The sequence below is a fragment of the Erpetoichthys calabaricus genome, chromosome 9 (genome assembly GCF_900747795.2).
Source record: "Erpetoichthys calabaricus chromosome 9, fErpCal1.3, whole genome shotgun sequence".
Taxonomy (NCBI): domain Eukaryota; kingdom Metazoa; phylum Chordata; class Cladistia; order Polypteriformes; family Polypteridae; genus Erpetoichthys; species Erpetoichthys calabaricus.
Genome location: NC_041402.2, coordinates 144,560,975 through 144,587,020, shown reverse-complemented (window position 1 = coordinate 144,587,020; position 26,046 = coordinate 144,560,975). Strand labels below are relative to the sequence as shown.

At 34.9% G+C, this 26,046-nt stretch overlaps 1 protein-coding gene across 2 annotated transcripts in view; it reads left to right on the top strand.

The window, feature by feature from the left end:
• The window catches only part of si:ch211-213d14.1 (POU domain class 2-associating factor 2), a 58,532-nt gene that overhangs the window by 10,828 nt on the left and 21,658 nt on the right, over positions 1-26,046 (top strand). The window contains exons 1-2 of one of the 2 annotated variants that reach the window (XM_051931882.1): positions 5,353-5,502; positions 6,588-6,688. Coding sequence is in view for 1 of the 2 variants with exons in the window: in XM_028810292.2 (XP_028666125.1) it covers positions 6,588-6,688 (101 nt within the window). In the remaining variant the exon portion in view is untranslated. Of the gene's footprint in view, positions 1-5,352; positions 5,503-6,587; positions 6,689-26,046 lie in introns of those variants that run through there. The other variant, XM_028810292.2, reaches the window with a different exon arrangement.

Below are 26,046 nucleotides of genomic sequence, written 5' to 3'. Positions count from 1 at the left end.
GATGAATTATCCTGATATGGAAAGGTTAAAAATAAAACAGAAGGTGTATGGTCATACTGTTATGCCAAGGTTACATTTTTTTAATGTAGCCTTTGAAAGTATTTAAATCAACACACCAACCAAAAAAATCCAAAATACCCCAAGAAATATTCACATACTTCCTCAGCATTTTAGATTGGTGGTTCTCTAAACATTGAAACTGGGTCCATGGTATCATTTTTAAAGTTTTTATTTGCAGTGGCTGGAATTTGTATGGTTCGTGGAGGCACTAGATATGTACTGTAAAAATATTTTAAAAAGTCCAGGGAGGTTGTGATATATTTTTGTGCAATAAAATATGCTCAGACTCAATGATACAATGTTTCTTACAAAAAAAAAAAAATGGTTGGATATTCAGCTCATAAACAATTTTTATGAATGCTGTTGTGCAGGATGAATCTCTAATACTGAACGATGGATATGAATAGACAGCATGGATGTAAATATGAGGGAAACTACACAAGTGACTTCAATGTTTTTTCATAAGCGAATCACTTATACAACAAAAACAAATTTCTTCTTTCATATGAGTGTTTTTTTTTGCCTTTCCATTAAATCCTTTCTTGTTTCAGATGATAAAAATAAAGAGAACAGTTTAAAGGTTTACTGTTTATTTGTGACAGTTCATTCAAATTGCAAGATATGCAGATTTGCCCATTTCGCTTTACATACAGTATACTATATTTTATGACATTAAGGTAACTCAGATAAGGATTTGATGTCCAGTCTAGTGAACTGTGTATATATTTTATATATTTTCCATGTGTCTGTTTGGGTTTCCTCCCACATTATAAAGATGTTTATACAAATTGTCAACTCCATATCTGGAAATGTGTGTGAATATGTTCAGTGATACACTTGATGGTGACTGGGTAGTCATTTCTCCTCAGGTTTCTATAACATAAAAATGTAGTTTACAAAATGGAGAGGTAAAAAACCTTTTTAAGCAAATTAAATACAGTATTACTTACTTTATTATCAATACTGTTCTGCAAGATAGAAGTAGTGTGTAGGACGCATTGATCGTTGCAGTCTTAATTGATCATTGCTACTTTTATACTGTTGGAGCATTTTCTTTTAAATAATATCTGAGATAACCTCTACAATGGTTCCAATATACATCCTTCATTACAACACATATGATGTAGCCTCCATATAAACACCCCAGTTCACTATGACAAGACTGAGAAAATAATGGAGAGCAGTAACTTATGTTAGCTATAAAACTTACACTTGACTACAATCAACAGAAAGACAATAGTATATCCCTATGTTTTTTACAGATAGAACGTTGCAAAAATATCTAGATAGATTAAATGTTTTTAGAAAAACATCGTATCACTAAATAGGTGCGCATTCTGTGCAAATACTTCAGTTAATAAAAGAGTTCTATGATCTCATCATCTCCATGGTAAGTGTATTGGCACATGGATTCTTGGGTACACAGAAGAGAACAGAGAAAACGACCCTTACAACAGACTCGTAAATGATATGTGTATACATGTAGTTCTGAGCATTGATATATCATATAAGTTAATAGTGGGAATTAAATCTGATTTTTTCGGCTATTACTGAAACATAAAGAAAGCTAACTAAAATTCATAAACTACATTCTAAAGCACAGCAACAAGAAATTTAAGGAGGACATTTGTTACCATGCTGTAGTTAATAGTCTGAATGGAACAAAATGCAGTAATATCACACACCCCCCTCTAGTAATCAAGTTTTGACACCATGAAGAATATAAAAAATATTGTCAGTTTTGAAGTTTTTTTCAATTGCAGTCATTTTAGTATTGTTCTAAAACATTACATATCATCAACTCTATTTTATCACCCATCACTTCATATCTAGGATCACGAAACATCACTTTTAAATTGACCTAAAGGCAGCACTGAGTGTGTAGTACAAGTTAATAGTAATGCATCCACTATTTCCATATTGCTTATATACTGCCTTTGTGGTATAAGGTGGCAATTCAATTTAATTATTCTGACAATTAGGTTTTGTACTGCATGTACATTTTTCCTGTTGCCCTAAGTTTATTAATGGAAATTATTTCGCAGAAAAAGTAGTGGAGTGTAAAAATATTTGATTAAATAAATAAATAATTCAGTTAAACAGAATTCCTTTCTTGGAATGATTACGATAATAATAAGTAGTAATTTATTATACTGCCCAGTGCAATTTATTGACCTAGACTATCCAAGTTGGGGTTGAATAGAGTTGAGAAGATGTTCTATTACTTGCAGTGAATGACACAACGAAAGAGCCATACATGATAGTATAAATAACACTTGGCAATTAACAGTTTACAATAAACTCAACAAAACTGAATATGAGATGAAACTGAGCCTCCAGAAGAAAAAAATGCAGACACATGGAAGCCACATAAATTCTACTACCCATAAGTACTATTGTATATACAGTATGTAATAGTATAAGGTGTATTGTACTTTATTATAACTTGCTGTGCTATGTGTGCTTTTCCTTGTAAGAGCTAGCTCCACCACATTCTTAAAATTACTGTATATTGTATTGTTTACTTAGATGACTTTATAAAACACTTAAGGTATTCTTCTAGTTTTAACCTGAGGGCGTTAGATTGTTTGTATAATAACAGAAACAGGAAAGCTGTGAATCAGCCAATTTTTGTGCAACCTGAAGCAGCAGTATTTGTATTAGCTTTGTAGATCTCTGTACTGGGGCTGGAAACACACAAGAGTTAACATGTTAGTGTTTCCGGACTGATTTTACTAGGGTGTTGCTGGGTCAAAGGTTAACATATTTTTCAAGATGTACACACTTTTTCAAGTATGAGGAATCACTGTCTGCTTACAGTCTCTACACATGTTTTACCGATTTAGTAGTATCAAAGCATAAATGATAGATAAATATGAACAAGTCAAACATGCACAGTGAGGTAAGGAAGTTTGTCAGATTCATGACCAAATTTGTGCTCCCCGTCTGTATGTCCACTGGGCCAGTGTTTTGGGTCCAGTGTTGCTCCGATGTGCAAATCCCAATTCTGCCCTAATTGGTTGTCAATACTGAGCCTATATGTTGACCTACACTGGGCCTACACAGGCCCAATGTCAGTTTGTTTGCCGAGTATTGACTAATTAACAATAAAATAAGGCTCTACCCTTATATGTTTAGCAGATATAAAAACAGAAATGCAGTATTAATAAAACAATGAACATTTTGCAAGTTTTTATCTTAAAAAAAACAACATTAGGCAAACTGATATGAGCTGAATGTCTTTAAGGTGTCTATCAATGCTACTTTGCTCACAGGGCAAATGTCTGTCATATTAAATTCTGAACTGCAAGGAAATATTGTATATTAGCTGAAATTGTATATTCACGCTGAAAATTAAAAGGGATTCTAGCTACACTATTTTTCACTTCCATTAGAGGTTTTAGTAGAATTTTAAATATACAAAGTTTTTTATAACTAATTCAGCCAATTTCTTTAATATTATGTAAAAAGTTACTATTGTTGTGAGTTATTATGGTAGTTTAAATAAACTGATTGATTAATTCACTCATTTTCTAAGCACACCTATTTCAAAACATTCATATACAAATATTTACATTTGTTCATTCTTAGAGAATCCAACTTCATCAGATAACCTAATGTATACAATTAGTGTAATATGGGTTGAAACCAGTATAATGGAATAAAACTCCAGTGGACACAAAGAGAGAGAAAGAAAAAGAAAAAGAAAAAAAAAAAACAGGACCCTGGAACTATCGGGCTCCTATCGGAACTATCCTTTCCAGGACCAAAATGATAAATTCCCTTTAGTAACATGCCGCCTGTCTGTGTTGCTTTCTGGAAGAATTTACATTGGCTCTGTGTTATTTTTGGATGTTTTCTCTTCAATGATGCCTGTAACAGATATTAGCCATGTATGCCAAGCTTTCTAAGTTAATATACCCTGGGTACAAGAACAACGAAGCGCATGCAAATGAAAATTAAATAAACAAACTATCAATCTACATATGCAGCAGGGCATTACCAGTTTAACCTGAGCACACCTGGCTGGATGGAAGCCATAAGGCTTCTTTCTTTATTTTCTTTTCACACAGCCCAAATTTGTGCAGTCAACTGAGAGACTAAAAATTACATGCTATTTAAAAAATGTCTTTTTTATTTTAGTTTATTACAACAAATTGTCAAATTTTTAATAATACTGTTTTTAAATCATCTAAATGGTAATAATGCTGGGCACTCATCCATGCTTTGTATAGTGAACACTCTTATCCAGTGCTTTAGGTTTATGGGGAGTCAGAGCTTAACTCATCAGCACTGAGAGTGCAAGGCAGGAACCAAATATCTACACAGTATTAGCCCATCACCCCCACACTTATCCACTTTATAGTCACCAAAAAACCTCACCTACAGAGCTCTAGGTGCTTGAAGGAAAACAGGAGTATGGTAATAAAAGAAAAAAACATTGCAGACATACTTGATATAATAAACACTGACTAAGGTGGAACCTGAACCTCATCTCCTGGACCTGTAAGGCAGTAGGACTAACCAATGTGCCAATATAATATAACACACTAAGTCCTACGTAATTCAGTTCCAACTTGCGACAGACCAGAACTTAATCCAACAGCACTTGGGTGCAAAGTAAGAAACAGCACCCGGACAAGACACCAGTCCTCTCATGCGCACAACCACAGTCACACTCAAATGGAATCAACATCTGAGGTTAGAGATCTGCACTGGCAATCGGAAGGTTGCCGGTTCAAATCCCGGAAATGCCAAAAGAGACTCTGCTCTGTTGGGCCCTTGAACAAGGCCCTTAACCTGCAATTGCTGAGCGCTTTAAATAGTGAAAAAAGCACTATATAAATGCAAAGAATTATTATTATTAACATGTCTCCACCAAGGGGAGAACCCATACTGACACAGAAAGAATATGAAAAAACAAAGGATGCTGCATCCATGGAGCAACAGCACTAACCATTGCACCACTATGCCTCTTTAATGTTTATAACTCACATAAAACTTTAACATTAAACACAGTATTCTCCAAAAATATATTACCACTGCTAACTAGCCTGAGGAAATAATCATTTATAATATTTTTAAATTTTGGAACAGACCTACAATTCAGTATGTAATTAACATTGCAAATGAGCAAGACCTTGAAAAAAAATCTGCCTTGTTAGCTAGCTCAAGTATTTTTCCTATTTGAAAATGATAAACAAATTTCCCCCTTATGTGAAAGAGATATTTATTTGCAATTATTTTGTTTAAAGTTTTCTTTGGTTTGGAGTATAAGTGTAAAGAACACTAGTTCATTACAAAGCAGTGGGCTCCAGTCTGTGATGCTCGTCAAGTTAGAACTGTATCACAGACATTCATCCTGGCAAATACGTGAATGCCTCATAAAGAGGTTCAAAACAAGTTCTTACCCTAAAAAAGCAGGTTTTACTTTGCATAACTGTAAGTATTTTTTTTCTTTTTGAAGTGTACCGTTTGCTCTTTAATGGATACTAAAATAACGTCCATAGTAATTAAGTTTATTTATTATTTTATTTAATTTTGCAGTAAATGTTAAGAAATTAATATGAATATTATTTCACCTTATGACAGACTTATTTATTGTTTGCAATGTATTGCATTTAAAATATTACCTATTTTAATTTAGCATAAATATAATTTACTTTTTGTGCACACTATTTTAATGAAAACTGTTTAAAAATGTATCAGTTAAAACAAAATTAAGTGTTCTTATGTATCATTGTACTGCAACATACATTAGTCAGTATTTGCAATTGAATGTATGAATTTTTGTTTAAAATTATTATTACAGATTTGCTTAAGTATATACAGTATAATGTTTATTCAGCTGTGTTTTCATATACTCTACATAAGCATATACAGTATATATAAATATATTTTAAAAGAGATAACAACATTTGTTAGGTTATGTTTGTTGATCTTTGTGCTTATTCTGGGAAATATGAAGCTTGTAAGGGTAAAGTCATTGAATGTTTCTACCACGTTGTGTACACTATGGCCTTTTTCCCGAAAGCAATCACCTTAATGACTAGTAATGCATAACTAATTAATTAAATTGATGACTGTAACAGTTATATTTTTGTTTGACAATGTATTGACAGTATCCCAATTAAGAGAAATAAATTAAATTATGTCCGTTACTATTTCATTTATAAAATAAAGTTCAATTTTATGAATATTTTCTCTGTTCTTTACTTAGAATAGGAGCAATATTGTAAATTGACTCCACAAATTTTCATACTACTGTAGACTGTTTGTACTTTGGCCATTCTTTTTTAAAGCACATTTTAAAAATACTAGCACTGAACAATTATTTATTGAAATGATTGCTTATTTACTTTTTTACTCAACAATATATTGAGTGCAGCTTTTAAGAAAAAATATGAAAAATCTGGACTTTTTTTTTTTTTACTATTTGATAGGTATCTTAAAAATAGGAGAAATATTGAAAATATATTATATACTATATATTTTAATAAATGTCTATTGAAACTGTCTCCCAACAGAGTATTCCAAACGTGTTTATCAAGGTGTAAGAGTCAAACATACTGTTAAAGATCTTCTGGCTGAGAAAAGATCAAGGCAGACAAATGTACCAAGATTTAATGTAAGTTTTCTTTTTTCTTTCTTTTGTGAATTGTCAATTATGTTAAAAAAGAAAATATACTGATTATTATATATCCTTAGAGAGTGCTGAATTCTATAAGGTGAGTTTTAAGAAAATAAATAAGTCAGTCAGTCATTTTCCAACCCACTATATCTGGAGCCAATCCCAGCCACCACAGGGTGCAAGGCAGGAACAAATCCCGGGCAGGGTGCCAGCCCACTGCAGGGCGCACCCACACACCAAGCACACACTAGGGACAATTTAGGATCGCCAATAGGAACCTAACCTGCATGTCTTTGGACTCCGGAGCACCCGGAGGAAACCCATGCAGACACAGGGAGAACATGCAAACTCCACACAGGGAGGACCCAGGAAGCGAACCCAGGTCTCCTAACTGTGAGGCAGCAGCGCTACCACTGTGCCACTGCGCCACAAAATAAATAAGTTTTTGATAAAAATTATATTCCCATCCTAAAGTGGCATTTGTTTCTAAGACTGAAAATTGATAAAAAATAAAACAAGAACAACACAAAACTTTGTTTTCTTGTCATTCATAGGGAAAAGCTGTTTACTGTTTAGACCAGAAATTAAACTTAATCACTAAAAATGTCAGTATGTCAATCAAAAGATTTTGCGCATATTGACATTAGCACTATGGTGCTATGTTAAAACGGGCAGTAAATATTGATGTGTAAAGTAACACTCAAATGTAATTTTTATTCCAATAAAGCAGCTTGAGGTATGGAAATGTAGAATTTTGTACTGATTTAATCTTTTTTATCAGTTCCCTTTCATACACGTTTCCTTTTTTGTATGATATCAATCATAGATAATATTCATAAATATAATTCTAAAAAAGCATTTTAGGTCTTACGTTTTTCTTTACATTGCTACATATATTTGCAAGTTCTGCACTACAATTTATAATGCAAAGCAAAAACAAGAAAGTTGGCATGGAAGAGTTTAATCCTTTCATTTTGATCAGACTAGAAAAACTCATTGAATTATTTACAGAACTGAACATTACTAAAACTCCGACCTGTTTGCAACTGTCAATATGACAGAATATGTCATTGTAAGTGACAAATCAGAGGACAAGTGAAAGGTTCCTGAAAACTTTACTTTCAAACCATTCATTTTTCAAGTATGTTGTTTCGACTGTCCCAGGCAGCTTTACCTGATTCTGTCAGTATGTGGGGCAAAGTGGGATATAACCCATTATACAGTGCCAATTTAGAGACAGAAATGGAGAGAATGTGCAAACTCTACACACAAATAGTGATTTAACTGGCATTTATATGCATGTCTTTAGAGTTATAAGATAGAAGATCTAAGCAATAGGCTATCACACTGCTTGAAAAAGCACAATACATATATATTATGTGCTTTGATGTGTTTATTAATACTAGCTAATTTAATAAAAAAAAAACTTTAAAATCATGTTGACACATTTGAACTGCCTCTATACAGTAGAGACATTTTCTCTTTGGTCATTGTTGTCTCTCATTAGCAGTATCTTGGGTTTCTTTTCTAATCTTCAGACACCAAACTCTGTTCAAACTCTCTGTATTACGGTCAAATAGATCGTCTGATTCTGTTATCAGTAAGTGACTGTCTGTTGCTCAGCTAGCTTGGAGCTGAATGGCCTATAATCAGTGGCATGGGTATTTTCTTAATTAGTCCAACATTACCATCAGTTTCTGGTGCAGTTCCTGCTGTTTCTCATCAATATGTAGACACCTTGCTTATTTTTTTTTCCTTTTCCATTTTTGTTGTATTCTCCTTTTCACGCTTGGGGAGGTCACAGGTGGTGGGTATTGTTTTTGTTTTCAGTACATCATTTTTTATAATTATTTTTACTGACAACTTCTTGTCATCACCGCATACTAAACAAAGTTACAGTGCCTGATATCATTGGGCCATCACAATTTAAAAACACTATTAACATGGCATAGTACTATTTACTGCCTCCATGTTTTGGATTTATGATAAATGCCAAAGAGATTTAGCTGGTTATTCAAAACTATTCAGAGAATTAGGACTTTTGTCTGCTTACTTTGACCTAAGATTTCTGACTAGTATATTGACTCTGTTGTCTTGGTATTTTTGACTTTCTGGCTTTTGACCCCTGCTTTGTTTTGTTCTTGGGTAGTTCTTCTGGTTTTCATCTCCTGATCCTAGTTTTATTTTACTATCTGCTTTTTCTACTTTTTCAATTGTGACAGTACAATTTCACTTTACATCTGACTACAAACTGAATCCAAAGACAAAATTTTTGGTTTAGCCGTCAAACTACATCCCTGTCCGTACCTATGGTCAGAGGTTTCTTTACAGGATGGCTGGGTTGACCTTCTGTGATAGGATGAGAAATTTAGTGATTCAGGGGAGCCTCATAACAGAGTCACTGTTTCTCCAGATCGAGAAGAACCAGTTAAGGTGGCACCTGGGTGACTCCCCCTGGAGATGCTCTGGGCCCGTTCCACTGGGTAGAGGCCCTACGGCAGACCCATGATGTGCTGGAGGGATTGTATCTCTCAAATGGCTTGAGAACAGCTGGGAATCCCCCAGAAAGAATTAGAATCTGCAGGGTACAGAAATGTCTGGACTGATCTGCTTGGCATGCCGCAACCATGGAAAAGTGGTTAGAAGTGATGAGATGAAATGAGATGTAATGATGAGTTGTAATCACAAAATAAAAAAAAATATGACTATCAAGACACATATTTCAAATAGCAGCTAAACGAAAAGCTAATCTAAAATAGCTTTAAACATGTTTCAACAGTCAACCTTTATAATTGCTTTCTTGTGTCTGTCTGTGGATTATCCTGCTTTGTGGGTTTTTATAATTAAAATGAAAGGTGTCACCAAAAGGAAAAATGAAAGATTTTCTGTCACAGTTATAAAATGAAATTAGCAAAACTGACATCAAAGGAACACCTTATTATACCTGAAGAGTAGATAATAACAAAACAAAAATCCTTCTCTCCTTTTTATAGAATCAATTTTGTAAACCTTTTCACAAACTGACTTTAATGGAATGATTTAAAAAAGCTTAGCATTAATATGACAAAATGAGCATACCAAAGTCACACAACAGTACAGTGCATAGCAGACAGTTTCCACTGGTTTGTTAGCTTTGCTTATGAATATAAACAATACTTTTTTTTCAATACATTGCTCTTTGGTCAATCAAAATGATCACAAAAGGCTGGACCCTGACTCACCATCTCAGAAGATAATGAAAACAATGCACCAGCTCAAATGGACAATTAAAACAATACAAGAAGTAGAAGAGCATTGGTTTTCAAATTGCTGAAAGCATAAGGGTGCTTTAGCAGTCTGGTGAAGGTCTTTCAGAAAATGGAAGAGGTTATTGCAGCACATGGGCCAGTATATAATAGATGAGCCAGTTACAGCTCAGAATACTTAGGAGTCCACACAAATGAAATGAGACTTTGCAAATCCTACACAGGTAGCAATCAGGCCAGTTTTATATTCAGTCTCCTGGAGCACTGATACCACCAGCACACCAACCTATATGTAATGTAACACATTCACAAGAGTTGCATCTAATAGTAGAAAATAATTGTTTTTTATTTCTGTACAAGAGAGACTTTTTCTGAAAGTATAAGGTAGGGACATATAATATCTTTCTGAAATAACAAACTTAAAACCTGAACTGTAGGATTTTTTTATATAGTCCTACACCCAGTGTCAAGATTACATTTTGCTTTTTTAGCAAATTTTGGGCATCAGTGTTCTTCCATCTTAAATGAGCTTTGGTTTTCTAATGACAGAGTAATAAGAAACAAATAGTACAGAAACAAAATGGGGCCATGATGTATGACCATTAATATGCTTGTGCTTTTGAAAAAAATTAAACTGGTAATAATAATTTTTAAAATGTTTATATATTGAATATCTGAATAGAGCTTGGAGAGAACAAAGTCTAATCATGGATTTCTTTTCATTCAATAAGAGGCTGATATTTTTAGCTGTAGCTACCCGTTGACCTGTTCTTTGCCTTATCTGCTTCAGGTAGTAATGAACAAGCAAAAAAAAGTCAAAGACCAATCATTGATGTTTGAGAATTTTGTTTGCTTAATCTCTCACTGTTACATATCTTGACAATAATACATTTTTCCAATGACATGTCCAAGAGATTCTGAACTTGATCCTTGCTACCTACACAAACTGTTCCGGAAGAAGGTTAGTCATTGGTGCCATGCCATTAGTAGGCACATGTTCAGCTTTTTCCATTCAAAAAAAATATATATTAATAACAAAGCTATTGTATTTTGGAGTGGATGAATACACAATGTCATCCTTTCCTTGGGATATTAGTGAAGTATTTGTCTGTTAAATATTTACATAGATAATGATTCATAAATATGAAACTGCTCCAACATTGTTTTTCTTTGAATGATTTATACTCATGTGTTTCTTCAACTCTGTTTATAATAATCAGCATGAAAGATGTTATCCATCCATCCATTTTCCAACCCGCTGAATCCAAACACAGGGTCACGGGGGTCTGCTGGAGCCAATCCCAGCCAACACAGGGCACAAGGCAGGAACCAATCCCGGGCAGGGTGCCAACCCACCGCAGGACACACACAAACACACCCACACACCAAGCACACACTAGGGCCAATTTAGAATCGCCAATCCACCTAACCTGCATGTCTTTGGACTGTGGGAGGAAACTGGAGCGCCCGGAGGAAACCCACGCAGACATGGGGAGAACATGCAAACTCCACGCAGGGAGGACCCGGGAAGCGAACCTGGGTCTCCTAACTGCAAGGCAGCAGCGCTACCACTGCACCACCCCTCATTTAAGATATTTACCATACAATAAATTAAACCATTTATGTATGGCCTTTGTACTGAAGAAGGTGTTCATGCTTGCACATATTACACATAACAGAATAGGCACACTATAAAAAAACATCAGAGTCATAAAAAAGACACAAAGATCACACAGTTGATGGGAAACAAAAACTATAAGGAGTCCTTGTTTAACATGCCTTTAGAAAATAACATTTTCATTTCCCATTCAGTCAAGCAATCCATTTTATGAACTCTATTATTCTATTCTACTATTCTATCACAGCCTCACAGAGATCCAGGCTTAACCTGACATTGTTAGACACAAAGCAAAAATGAGAAGAATTAGATAGGATGCCAGTATGCTCACCTCCACAACCACAGGATTAAGTGAGTTCAGGTAAACGCGTATTTAGGCACATAAATAATGTGATGCATTTATACAGTAAGTATATAGACAGAGATATATGTTTATCTATATGTCCATGTAGCTTGGTGTTTTTCATCAAAATTGTGTTTGTACTTTGTAGAATCTATGCTTTGTTTTCAAGGACACTATATTTTGAATAACCCAGTTCGTTGTGGTTCTAAATAGATGTTTATTATGTGATTCAAAATTTCTAAGGTATAAAGGAGACAAGTAGTTTTTTGTTTGCTGAGATAAATTAAAAAAAAAAGTTTTCAAGTGTAGCAGTCAAATAACTGTTTACCTTAAACTTTTTTTTAACTTATTTCATCCAGTACCAGCCCAAATGAAGCTGATAAGTCATAGGTGTTAGGCAGGAACTTACTTTGGATCGGATGGCACTCCACTACAGGGTGTACTGAAATACACAGCTTAAATCTTACTTTTTTTTTTCAATACTTTACAGATTTCATCATGTTGCTAGTTTGTTTTAATTTTACCTTTGTCACTGGTTATTTCCATTTACTTTCTAAAATATATTTGTACCTGTACCTTTGTGATTTGGGCATTTTCTGAATGAAGGCACAATGAGAACTATATTGATTAAACTGTAGCAGAATACAATGAACAATCTCCAATGTTAATTGAAGAGATAAACCAGTTTTTCTTCTTTTTTTTATTTTTCACAAGGTAGCTTCTATATCAGGGGTTCCCAACTCCAGTCCTGGAGGGCCACAGTGGCTTATGGTTTTCATTCTAACCCTTTTGTTAATCAGTGACCTGATTTTGCTACTAATTATCTTCTTTTGAATTAATTTTAATTGATTTGTCATGAAGACTCAGATGCCTGAATTGTTTCTTTTTCCTTAATTAGCAGCCAAACAATAATTAGAAACAAAATGAACCAAAATATGACCAGCAAACTGTTTCTATCATACAATATCTGAAAATAAAGAAAGATAAAGGTCTAAGGAATGCTGGTCTACTCAGATGCCCAAAACATTTTAACAGTGGTCTTAGAAAAGAGAAGAGCAACAATTTTGGAAATGTATGCTATTGTGCAATGACAGCAGCAACAAGCCATGGAATTAAAGAATGGGTTTGATTAACGACAAGACTCGGTGCCTAATTAAGCAACTGGTTGGATTGAAATTGTTTGGCGTTTGAAGCCCTAACTTAGTTGGTCTTTTGTTGGCTCCCTCACCTTTCTGTTTGGGTGCCATTTAAGGAAAGAAATGAAGCAATTCAGAAGAACGATCAAGAAATTCAGGGGAACAAATCTTAGCTTCATTTATTAGTTAGGTTCATTTAAATACTGTATATTAGCTAGAAAGCATTTTAATTGTGGCAATCAGCACACACATAAATTGCACATTTCTTACAAATCTTCAGCTATTACATGCCATCTAAGGGTTCCACAATCGTTTACCACTTAAATTCTTGGGTAAATATCTGGTTCACAGATCTAAGTCTTCTTATATATAAATTACCAGAAAACAAAAATATAAAGTTAATACATTAGAAATCTCTAATTTAAATGTGCTGGCACAAATGGTGTCAGGATATCCTCACTAAACATGCACTTCTTTCCTTACATTGGTTCAGATGCAATAGCTTTCTGCTTTTTCATCTATAATGGCTGTGTTGACCTTCCATGTTAGATTACTGTAAATAGGTCAGGTCAGATCCGGTTGGGGAGCATACACTGGTACAGCACATTGCCACACCCACCACACAACGAAACATCTCGGAAACCTGTTTGGCAACCTCCTAGATAGACACATGGTCCAGTCCCACCCTCCGGAAATGACCATCTATCTGCCACAGCCAGGTGTTACGTGGGCGTCCCCTTGGTCTGGTCCAGCTGCTCGGGTCCTCAACAATGAGGATCGTGTGAGTCGAATCACGAGCTGGGAATCACACCACATGGCTGTAGTGCTGTAACTGACGCCTTCTCACAATGCAGGTAATGTAAATAGGGCCGCTTAGAAGTTTGAAATTCTCCACAAACTCTACAACCTGTGTCATTATGCATAAAACAAAACTGATCTTATGCCTTGCTTAAAGTCCACCTCCAATTCTTTTCTTGTCTTTTAATTGCACATTGTTAAGCCTGCTCCATTTGACCAGCTCCATTTTCTCACTCCTTTACAAAGACTCATCATACTTGTAATTTGTGACAAGTCTCACAAGAAGAGTGTCATCAGTAAATTGACCATTCTTACAGAATCAGTATTTGAAATACATGCATTTATGTTCAACTCAGATTGTATGGTTTTAAGATGATATCTTTACAACACCATTGCCAACTCAAAATAACACAACAAAACTTATAGAAGCTATAAAAAGTATGCATGCCCATCCCACCCTCCCTTCATGCACATTCCCTTTCTTTCCACTTTTTTATTTAAGATTAGACTTTAGTTATTTCCCAATATATGCATTACAATAAAAGTTATAGTACAACATGTACATATTGCTAAAAAAATGATTCAACTCAGCCAAAAATACAATCACTCCTTTAAATCCAAGAAAGAGCTAATATTCATTAATCTAAACCAAACTTAAAAATCACCTTTACCTTTCAGTTTCAAGAAATGTCATTTTTTTCATTTTTAGTGAATAGAAGATAACATTTTCCTTCCGAGCTATAGAGAATACATTAGGATTCTTAAGGAATTGAGCAAAATGCTAACAATATACTGTAATCTAAACTTGTGCTGTGCTATGAGAAAATTAGGAATAATTATAATTCCGACACTCTCTAAAGGGTGAGCAAATATGTGAATGCCGCAAAACATGACTTCAAGAGGCCAGGGCTTTATGGCATCATCACAATTAGGGTCCATTTCCAAACTACATTTTGGAGAATTCTAATTTGGAATGATGTGTCAGATGTACACTACAATACTATTCACAGATTAATGAAGAATGTCTTATAAATAATTAAATCCCACTCCCAGCCTGAGATAATAACAGAGAAGTCTTTTTCCCAGATGTTGCCTAAGAACATTAAGTGGTGAGCACCGTCACATAGTAATAAAGTCTGGAAATACTGTTGATATTTTCCCCATTACTATCTATTACTAATATTTTCAAGTGTGAACAATATACATTATGGCAGCTAGGCAGACTCCTTTTCACACATTGTTTGAACATGTAAATAAAAAAGTGTATTGAAGGAATTCTATATTTAAAATAGAGTTGATCAAAGGATTCAAACATTGTCATTATAATCTCTGAAAGCTGAGATCCCTGATTACTTTTATCCTGGAGGCTCCTGTTCACCCACTAAGGTCCTCTGATTCTGGCAATCTTGTTGTGCCCCACATTATCCTGCTATGGGTGACAGGGCATTTAGCTGTATAGTGCCCATACTTTGGAATGACCTCAATTCATTCTTTTACACCAGGAAAAATTAAGCAAGCAAGAAAGAAAGAAAGAAAGAAAGAAAGAAAGAAAGAAAGAAAGAAAGAAAGAAAGAAAGAAAGAAAGAAAGAAAGAAAGAAAGAAAGAAAGAAAGAAACTGTTATGCCACATTGTAATAACAGTAAATTTATCTCTGGTGTAAATGTCAGGTGTTCAAGGAAGGTGAGCAAAGAGTTGTTTTGCTCACCAATATGTCCAGGTACTATTTCAGCAGCAATGAAAGCTCAAGTAGAATCTTTCTTCTGCATATCCCATATGTAGACGATCCAATAAAGTGGGACTCTCTCTCCCTCACTACCTAATAAGCAACATATTTAAGCAGTGCCCAGCACCAAACCCCGGGAAAATTGGTTGCTCACTAGAATTTGCTCTTTAGTTAGCTGCAGTCTTGTAAGTTCCATTGCAAAATTACCAAATGTCAATGACGTCACTATAAAGGGTATTGACTGGTTTCTCACTTGTACAACTTTAATTGTGTATAAATAAATAACCGGGAGCAATATCTATACTAGTGTCAGAAGTGGAAAAGTTCTGGGAAGCCTTTCTAATGAGTGCTAAGGAATTTAAGTAGTGCTAATGAGATAGTGGCATTGGGTAAAAATGACAGTATACTGTAGGGTATCACCTGACTGATGCAAAGCTCTGCTGTATCTTGTATAGTTCTTAGCCATATTGCAAAAGCGTTCCTTGTAATGATCTTGCTGTTGCAGATGATTTTCTTAATCAGGGAAGGAAATCCTTTCCTACAAACACACATTTGAGGCTTGTTGATAGAGGAATTCAATTCTAACAAATGTGCCATCAATTAGACTAATCATACTGTGTTTGGAAATCCACAATTTGAACCCTATAAAATTGCCAGAGTTAAATCAGCTTTAATAGTGTTTAAAAGTGTATACAAGTTTATGGAAATAGTAGTCCTGTTTATACAATTATTTTACTCTACATGAAAACCTTTTTTTGACTCTCAGCAGTTTATAATTGCAGCTGCATGCCCACCTTATAGCCCAAAAAAGTTCCCTTTCTCATTTTCCATCTCCTCTATCCTCCCACATACCTCACAATACAGACCGCTCTACTTTTAAGGTGAATCTAGCTGCAACCTTAAAACACAACTTCTAAAGAACATGCAAATCTTAAATGTTCAACTGTGTATCAACTCTTTGAATTATTTAAATTAAGTTTATTTGTGAAATATAATTCTACACCATGCAATGGCTGTCAGCGTGCTGCACACACTAGTAACTGAATGTAGAAGTAGTACTGTATTTCCAATAATAATAACAATAATAACTTTATTTATATAGCACCTTATCTTACATTTACATGCAACTCAAAGTGCTTTCCACATGATTAATCAAGCAAAAACAAACATTCCTGGATGTGGTTAGTTGGCCAGCTGACATGGAGGAGAGGAAAACAAAAAAACTCCTACGATGGGCCATAGGAGAAAAATAATCCTCTGGACGGCCATGGTCGGAAGATGAAAGTGAGCAAATCAGATAGTTAGGTCTGCTGGCAATCAGTTTCTGCATCATGAAAGTCAGAATGACCTAGGCCAGCTGATTACCCACCCTCCAGTGGTCATAGTTGATACACTTGGCACAGTCGATAATAAAGGTATCCAAAACCTCCTATAAAAAGATTGGAATCAGAGCATACTGACATCTTGTTTGTCTTTAAGTAGAACATTGGTGTGTAAATGTCTCGCTTTTAAATGTTACTCTTCACTATTTTCTCCTTGCTTTCTCTTTAAACATATTTTTAGTATATATTCATATTTCATTCACTTTGGTGTCATGCCCTTGTGTCTGTTAAAGGATATTTTGGTGTTTTAAAAACACAGCATGCAGTAAAGCGGCAATTTTCCATCTGTCAACATGATGATGACTTTTTAGACAACCATTCAAAATCTTTTCAGCACCTCCTGAAGTGGTGAGAAGTTACTCCTGTTCTCACACATGACTGCGAGTGTCATTCATTTCAGGAATGCCAGTGAGAATCCCATAAGCTTCTCTCACCAGTGTTAAGTCCATTTTCATCATGATAAGCCTTTTGAGAAACCGGTCCTATATCTACTGAGAACAAAGAAGAAAAAAATTTAATTTTTAACTTTATTTAATTTGTTTTGACTGGTAGTTGGACAACAAAGGAGTTCTGGTTTTGAGTCGTTCTAGATAAGGAACATTTGTCTGTTCAGTCCATTTTCTGTAAAAATGATGCAATCTAAATTTCTAGGAGGTAATAATGATAATTTGTTTAATACATGTGAAATTATAGAACATCATCGAGTCATTTAGATGGTTTACAAAGGTGTTACGTAATGTTTTTTTCTTGACGTTTGAGTGACATGGCATGGATAGACAGTTGATATAATGTTATTACTGACTATATTGTGTAAAATGTAGTTATTATGCTGGGTCTGTAACTGCTTTAGTGAATTTTTGCTGTAGACAGTTGGATCAAGTGCAGACACAGGTTATGAAACTGCTGGTGAATTACATAGACAGAACCCTGCTTAATTGCACACATTGTATACAAGCTTTTTAGCCATCTCTGTAATTGGTGTATACCATTAAATACTTAATGCAAATAATATCTGAAAATCTAACAGAGAGCGTATGATCTATGCTCAAAGAAAATTTGGTCATATTGTTTAATATGCATATTATACATTAGTCAATGTCCAATACCTTTGAGAGCTGTTCTGTTCAGCAAATAACTTAAAAAAATAATGAACTTTCTAAATTATATTAATTCTTTCCATTCATATTCTAAGTTGCACTTTTTTACATGCTGTTTAATTTAGCATTTTGGAGGCATCAAAATAAATGTATAATCCACTCTATTTTGTTAATATCTTCTGCAGTAACATATCTTTTTTTCTTTATGATGTAATGTAATTAATTAAAGTTAATTTTTATGAATTAAAAATGTACTTAGTGCCACTTAAAGCTGTGACAGTTCGTGGACTCTCCACACTGAAACAGAATAAATTAGTCAAGCATGTGTTTAGTGAGCAAAATATACCACCAGCTTTGTGCATGTTATACCATTTACTGTATATGTTTTATATGTCAGCAGCCTCACTTTTGGTCTGTGCTTTTAGTAGTTGCTGGAAAGGTTTTTCGAAGAATTTCAAAACAACTTTTGATTGATAAATTTGATGAAAAGTGGGCATGAAATGTCAATAAGCTTAACGACCTCTGCTCTAGTGATGAGCAAAACAGAGACACTATGATTTGAATACAGTTTTACAAAACTGGATCTAAAATGTTTTTTGTTGATGATTTCACAATTGTGAGACATAAAATTCACTAAAAAGAGTTTTTCCGCTGCTGCATAATTCAGGTAATTGCCTGTACACTGGCACATTAGAATACTATAAAATTGTGATGAGAACAGGTCATTCAGCTCAAGAAGCTTGTGCATTTTATTCACCTAGATTTCTAAAATAACATCAAGTCAAAATTTCAAGGTCCCTAAAGTCCTGCTTTCCACCACATTTATTTCATGTGCACATATACTGTATCTTATATATGAACATCTATGCGTGGAAGTGTGTGTGTCTGTCCGGCCTGGAAGTGACAGGTGGAGTAGGGATAAGAGCTCCACCTCTGAGGAAACAGAAAACTCGCTTAGCCGCTAATAAACAAGCAAGGCAAGCACATTAGCAAAACGAAACCTCAGAAGAAAGACAAAGTCGCTTAGCCACTAACATTGGCAAAATGGTATCCCTTTTACTTTTACCCCCGCCACTAATTCACAAGCGAGGCGAGCATGTCGGCAAAACAAGTCCTCCTTTGAGAGAGATGCCCAGAGTAGTTCCTTTCAATTACCTGACATCTCTACATTTCATTTTTTTTTCTGATGAATTCAATAGTTTCTAGGACTATATATAGATATATATATATATATTTAGCGCTGCTGCGTCGCAGTTTGGAGACCCGGGTTCACTTCCCGGGTCCTCCCTGCGTGGAGTTTGCATGTTCTCCTTGTGTCTGCGTGGGTTTCCTTTGGGCGCTCCGGTTTCCTCCCACAGCCTAAAGACATGCAGGTTAGGTGGATTGGTGATTCTAAATTGTCCCTGGTGTGTGGGTGTATGTGCCCTGTGGCAGGCTGGCGCCTTGCCCGGGGTTTTGTTTCCTGCCTTGCACGCTGTGTTGGCTGGGATTGGCTCCAGCAGACCCCCGTGACCCTGTAGTTGGGATTTAGCAGGTTGGATAATGGATGGATGGATTTATATATATTCAGTAGAGCAGAAGTGACTATGAATCAGTTTAGTTTAATATCAGAAAACTTCTAATGGTTCAGAAGTATAAGACTTAATTGCAAATACTCATTAAGTTCATATGTTATGTGGACACATGGCCAGGAGTCACCACAGGAAATCATCAAATATAATTTTTTTTTTTTTGCAAGAAGTTATAATGGAAGTAGTTTTTAAAAGCATGATTACTACAAAATGATCTTGATGTCTTGATAGGATGAAGAAGAAATGTTTTAGAAGGCTAGCAGCCTCCTGTCTCCTCAACTATTTCAATTAATTAGTATCAATATTGTGCAGCATCATAAAAGGATACCAGCTGGCCAAAGGAAATGACAACAAAAAATGTACAAATCACTAATTTATTCAAGGATTTTAAAAATTAATCTTAATTTTGTTTTGTACCATTTCAAGCTAGAAACGTCTATGGCCCCCAATGACCCTGAATTTCATTGAAAATGAATTAAACATTAATGGAAGGAATGCTAGGGGTGTGAGCTTATAATATTTTAATGAATAAAACCCAAGATCTGACCAAAATTATATCTGGATTCTCCACTCTTATTATGTAAAAATAGCACCTTTACAATTTAAAGTAAGGCTAAAAATGAAATGAAACTAGTTTATTTTGACACATTTTCAGCTGTTTCGAAACAATGGCATAGTTTCTGTTTGGAATCAAAACATATTTGACTGACCTTATCTTTTATTTTACAAGCAAGTACTATGAATGGAAAAAACAGCTGTTTTAAGCAACCGACACTTTTTTTTTTCAGCAGCCACAATCATTCAGAAATATTGTATCCGAAGCTAGTAAAGACATACTGTGTTTCCTTGTTCAACTAGTAAATGTCTGTTGACATGCAAGAAGCCACCTTTATGAAAGAATAAAAGCATAAATAACAAAGCAGCTGCCAGGTGCATTTAAACAATGTACAAATGCACAGACTGATGTCAGGTCAGATAGAAGGCAAAAATAGATTAACAGAGATAATATTACGGTTTTATAAAGAAAGCTTAGATAGGATAATTTATGATCGGCTTCATGGAAGTAGTCGTAAGAAAAGAGACTATTGTTAGATTATAGGTAAAAATAACTCCAATATATAGTCATAATCAACTAATGATACTGATACTGATGATATTATATTATATGTTTTTATTGGATATACAGTATATGAAAAACAGCTGATAATAATATGTTTTTGTAAGAGGGAATAGAAGAGCAATTGATTTTGCACATTACTTCATTTGTTGTGAGTGAAATAGAATTACATAAAAATGTATCAAACAAAAGTGGCACAGAGATGCAGTGGTAGCACTGTTGCCTCGCAGTAAGGAGATCTGGGTTCACGTCCCAGGTCTTCTCTGCATGGAATTTGCATGTTCTCCCTGTGACTGTGTGGGTTTCCTCCCACAGACCAAAGACATGCAGGCTAAGTGCATTGGCAATACTAAATTGGCCCTAGTGTGTGGTTGGTGTGTGTGTGTGTGTGCGAGTTCGCCCTGTGATGGTCTGGCACCCTGCTCTGGAGATTGTACCTGCCTTGTGCCCTATGCTAGCTGGGATGGGCTTCAGCGCACCCTGCAACGCTGTTCAGAACTAAGCAGATTAGAAAATGACTGACTGTCCCAAATAGGTAGAATATTCTAAACATAAAGGGCCAAAGCCAGATCTATAGGAGTCAGCATGATTGCACTCTTAAGAGAGACAGCAAATATGACAAAGCTTCCCAACTTTAACTCAAGCAAAGGAAAGATCTTAGTGATAAATGTAGTGCTCGAATAGCCAACAAAAGTAAAGCAGCCTGGGAGAAAATGACTGACTCTGGAATCATGTTTTGTTTTTTGATTTGATTCTGGTCAAATTAACTTCTGGTTAAGTGACTGGAATGTGACAAAAGAATAATAAAAATTAAGATGAACTGACTCTGCTTAATGTCCCTGACTACACTCCTGCTCATTCTTAAAAAGAGTTAAAATGTCTATGCTGCTCACTACAACCCTTGCCCTCTGGGGCTGCCTGTTTGTCCCACCAACTGCAATCATTTATGGGTTTGAACATTCAAGGAATTTTTATTTAATCCATACAGGAGTCAGCTTTCAGTGTCAATTCTGGAATCTAGTTTTAAAATTACACTGACTAATCAATAACAAATATAGCTATGAGGACAATTAACTTTTTTTCCATAATAGAATTTTTGTTTTTTTTCTTTTCCCTGTGTCACAGCTTTCAAACAGATTTGTTCATAAGCAGTTTTACAAGTGTGACTGAGAATATATAAAATACTTAAATATGATTAATTCCTCCAAAGAATACAGTACACAAACCAAAAATGTACTTGAAAGATGTTTGCATTATTAAAACCTACTTTTGGCTTATGCTACTTTCAACATAAAATTAGAAAGACAGCAGTTTCACCTATGCCAAGAAAAATGTGTAAAGATATCCACATTCTTCCCTAATTTAATTTTCATAATCACATCGTGAGCAACAATACAATTCCCAATGTAACTGATTTATGTTTAAAAGATAAACAAATTCCAATTTAATTTTAGCAAGTATTATTAATTACGGAGATGACAGGGGGCCAGTTTCTCGATAGTGAACGATGAGCGTCTCATTTGTCTCTCACCAAGATTTTTCATTTGTTTCTTAGAGGTTTCCAAGAAGATTGATGAGTAGTGAGAACCTCTCACAAGTGAAAGAAAACCACACCTCACAAAACCTTCACATTAAAAGCCGTGATCGTCTAAACGTCTGGTGATAGCTCATGGCAGCAGATTAAAACAGATATCTGAAGTGAAAGAGTAAAAATTAAAGTGTAATATGACCAGGACATTTGAAATTAGAGAAATTGTAGTAAATGAAGTACACATGAAATGTATAGTACAAGAATATTATGGGTCAGTCTCTAAATGCAAACCTTAACAGAACCAAGAAAAAAAAAGACAATGCAGTGGTTAAATTATCTACATTTGCAGGCTTGGAGCACATTTTTTGTAATAATGATGCAAAGGGAACAGTACGAGGAATGCGCAATGTCTGTACAAGTAACAAAAGTGGAAGAGCCTTAGAATACCTTACTAATGAATGGTAAAGAGATTTAAATGATGTTAGTGACACAGTAGTAAAACTGCAGATTAACCACTAAATCAGGATGACTATTTGGTATCAAGACCAACTACAGCGGCCCCATCACAAATTTTCATGGAATATTGTAGGGCACCACCTGAAAGATCTAATGCAGTGCTTCCCAAACTCCGTCCTGGGGAGCAACTGTGGCTGCAGGTTTTTGTTCCAATCAACTTCCGTTTTTCATTGGACCCTTAGCCTAATTAAGTGAGTCATTATTTTGTAGTTTCTGTGTTTTGGAGTCAATGTAGAAATTACAAACTAACTTTGGTAGAGTTTTATTAAAATGTAATAAGCAGTTATATGGGGAATATGTAGGTTTTTTTTTAAGTCATTAACAGTAATTGCAACCAAATTTTCATTATGCTTTTCCAGGTGTTCTGTAATTGATTCTTTAGTAATTAGTGGGTCTGACACTGAACTCGTTGCAGCGTTCATCATTCTGGGTGTCTGCTATGCTACTTGTTAATTGTCACTATTAGGGTTAAACGAAGGGAGAAAATAATAGGAAAACAATAAAAGAGAGTTAAGCATTTATAGCTTAAAATTAGAAATATTTCTTAATATCTTATAAATGTAAAAAACATACTGTTTTTTTTTCTGAATGCAGAATAAGAGAAGAGTAAAAAAGACCAGCTAATTAAATGAGATCATTTGTTATCGATTATTATCACTGATTGTGAATCTGGTTGGAACAAAAACTTGCAGCCACTGTTGGTCCCCAAGACCGAGTTTGGGAACCGCTGCTAATGAATTGTGTATTTCCTGGCTAACTTTATGTCTCAGATGATTAGCACAATAAGGGAAAGAAATTCATCCATCCATTTTATAAACGTCATAAACCAGAATGGGGTTACAGGAAAGCAAGAACAATCCCTGGACAGAGCATCAGTACATTTTAGAGAAGGAAATCTTATTCTAGAAACATAGAACTGAGGTTCATCAGTGAGGGATTTAATCCCAATTGTTGATCAGACTACTAATTCTGTCTTTCAAAACCCAAAACTTGCACACAGTCAGTGTTAAATTAACTCTTATAGTCTTAAAGTAACTGTTAAAGAGTTGGCCCATATTTACAATAAAAGTGTTTATTTAATCATTATTTCACTGTGCATGAAAAGCTCCTTTGATGTATAGTAGTGTAAAAGAATAATTTGTTTGATTCAGGTTAAAGGCAAAGAAAACAGACATAAGTAGAAAGTCCTCTCAGCAGTTTCATATTTTGGTGCACATTCATCTTACAGCACCAAAAAATGTTCTGATTTTCATTTTCCATCTCCTTGTTTCTCCCACAGCCCTCACATAGCTAATCACAATATACAAAGAACTACTGTTAAGGTAAATCTGGCTGCAACCTTAAAACACAAAGAGCATTCAAATAGTACACTTGCAAATGTACGTTGTATATTCACTGAATAATTTTTGATTTACATTTCTGTGAAAATATGATTCCGCACTATGGTGCTTTTGCTGTCAGGGTTCTCCAAACACTACTAACTTAGCAAAACACTGAAGATGTAGTCATTCTTTGTGTATCTCCTTGTTCACCTTTTAGCATAAACTTGGAAATTAAACATCCTATTTTTTTAACAAAACTTTATTTTTACTAATTCCTGCTTATTATCTTTGTAAACATATTTTGAAAATATCTTTGCCTTTGATTGGCTTCTGTGCTGTATCTTTGCCTCTGTTGAGGAATATTTTAAAAATCTTGAACAGACAGTGAATAATAAGTGCCACTCGTATTGAGAAAGCCAGTAAAAGTCTTGTAAACTCTTCTCACCATTGAAAGTCCCTTCTTACATGTGAAATGTGTTCGAGAAACTGGATTAAGGTCTTAAAAATGGTAATTTCTATTGTGCATGTTCTATTTTTTTTATAAATTTTCCCCGTTTATAAGTGGATATTTCCTTGTTTTGAAGTTTATATTACAGTGTTGTCCATCCATGTATCCATTCCTCCACAAAATATCTCTGGAACTATTTAACTAATTTAGATTATTGTATGTGAACAGCAAAAGAAGGTTTGTGTGTAATTATATTTTTATATTCAAAGAAAAAAGTATAATGGTTTTCTATAAATTATATCAAGTCACTATGGAAAGCTTCAGAAAAATCTCAAAAGAGATACTAAAAGGCGCACACCTTTTTCTTAAGAGTATTTGCTTCACAGCAGGTAATACTGTAATTGTTACTCACCTATTAATTCATTTCATCCTCTGCAAATCCATAGCAAGTAATGAGTAACTACTGTGTATAAAATCAAATGGAGTAAATAATAAAAATGCTGTACTGATTATATTTCTTGGTTAACAATTCTAAGATCCAGCTCCCTATGTTTTATATTATCACCTTCTGTGTTGCTAAATTTTCTGGGGTTTGAGTTTCTGTGTCATCAGTCTTTCTTTTTTTATTATATACAGTATACTCTACATTTTTAATAAGAAGTATTGAAATAAGACATTAATTAATTCATTTATTCATTTTAAGTTTATAAATTGTGATATGTTTTAATAGATTTCAGTGCTGGTATATCTTGATCTGTCCCACTTGTGCGATTCTCCTGTACTCACTCTGGGTGCTGAGCCATCAAATTGGATCCAAAATATCCTCAATACCTCCTTCTTTGAGGAGATAGGGAAAAAGGGGGAAAAATACTGTGTTTATAATGGGATTACACTTCTCACTCTCCTTGGGATAACCTCTATAAATGTAGACTTTTTCTAAGAGTTGTACTGCAGATGTGGTAGCAGCACTGTGGATTTTGTCCTGGCTGTGAAATAGTGTGACAAATCTTAGTTTTTGAACTTATATTTGAGAGGTCATGAGAGTTTGCCAGTCCTGTCTACCTCTGTTTTGTTGACCTGTAAGATTATGACAATATATCCCATGGTAACTTGTGGAAGATGTTATAAGAGTATATGATTTCAGAAGTGCTGCTTCATGCTATTCAGCCCCTGTATTTATGAAGTAAGAGCTGTGTTTGCATAGAGAGAGGTTGGGAGCATGCTCTGATAGCATGTTGCCGCACCCACCACACAATGAACCACCTGGATTGGGACCCGAGTGCGGTGGGTGACACCGCAGCACCACACTGGAAAATTATGAGGTTTTTTACAGTGGCTGGAGTGCCAGTCCTGCCACCAACCCCCAAGTTGTTGCTTAAAGTTGGAGGACCTGTTTGCAGGTCTGGATGCAAGTTAACGTCATACCCAGGACGAAGCAATTGCAGGTTAAGGGCCTTGTTCAAGGGCCCAACAGAGTAGAGTCACTTTTGACGTTTTGGGGATTCGA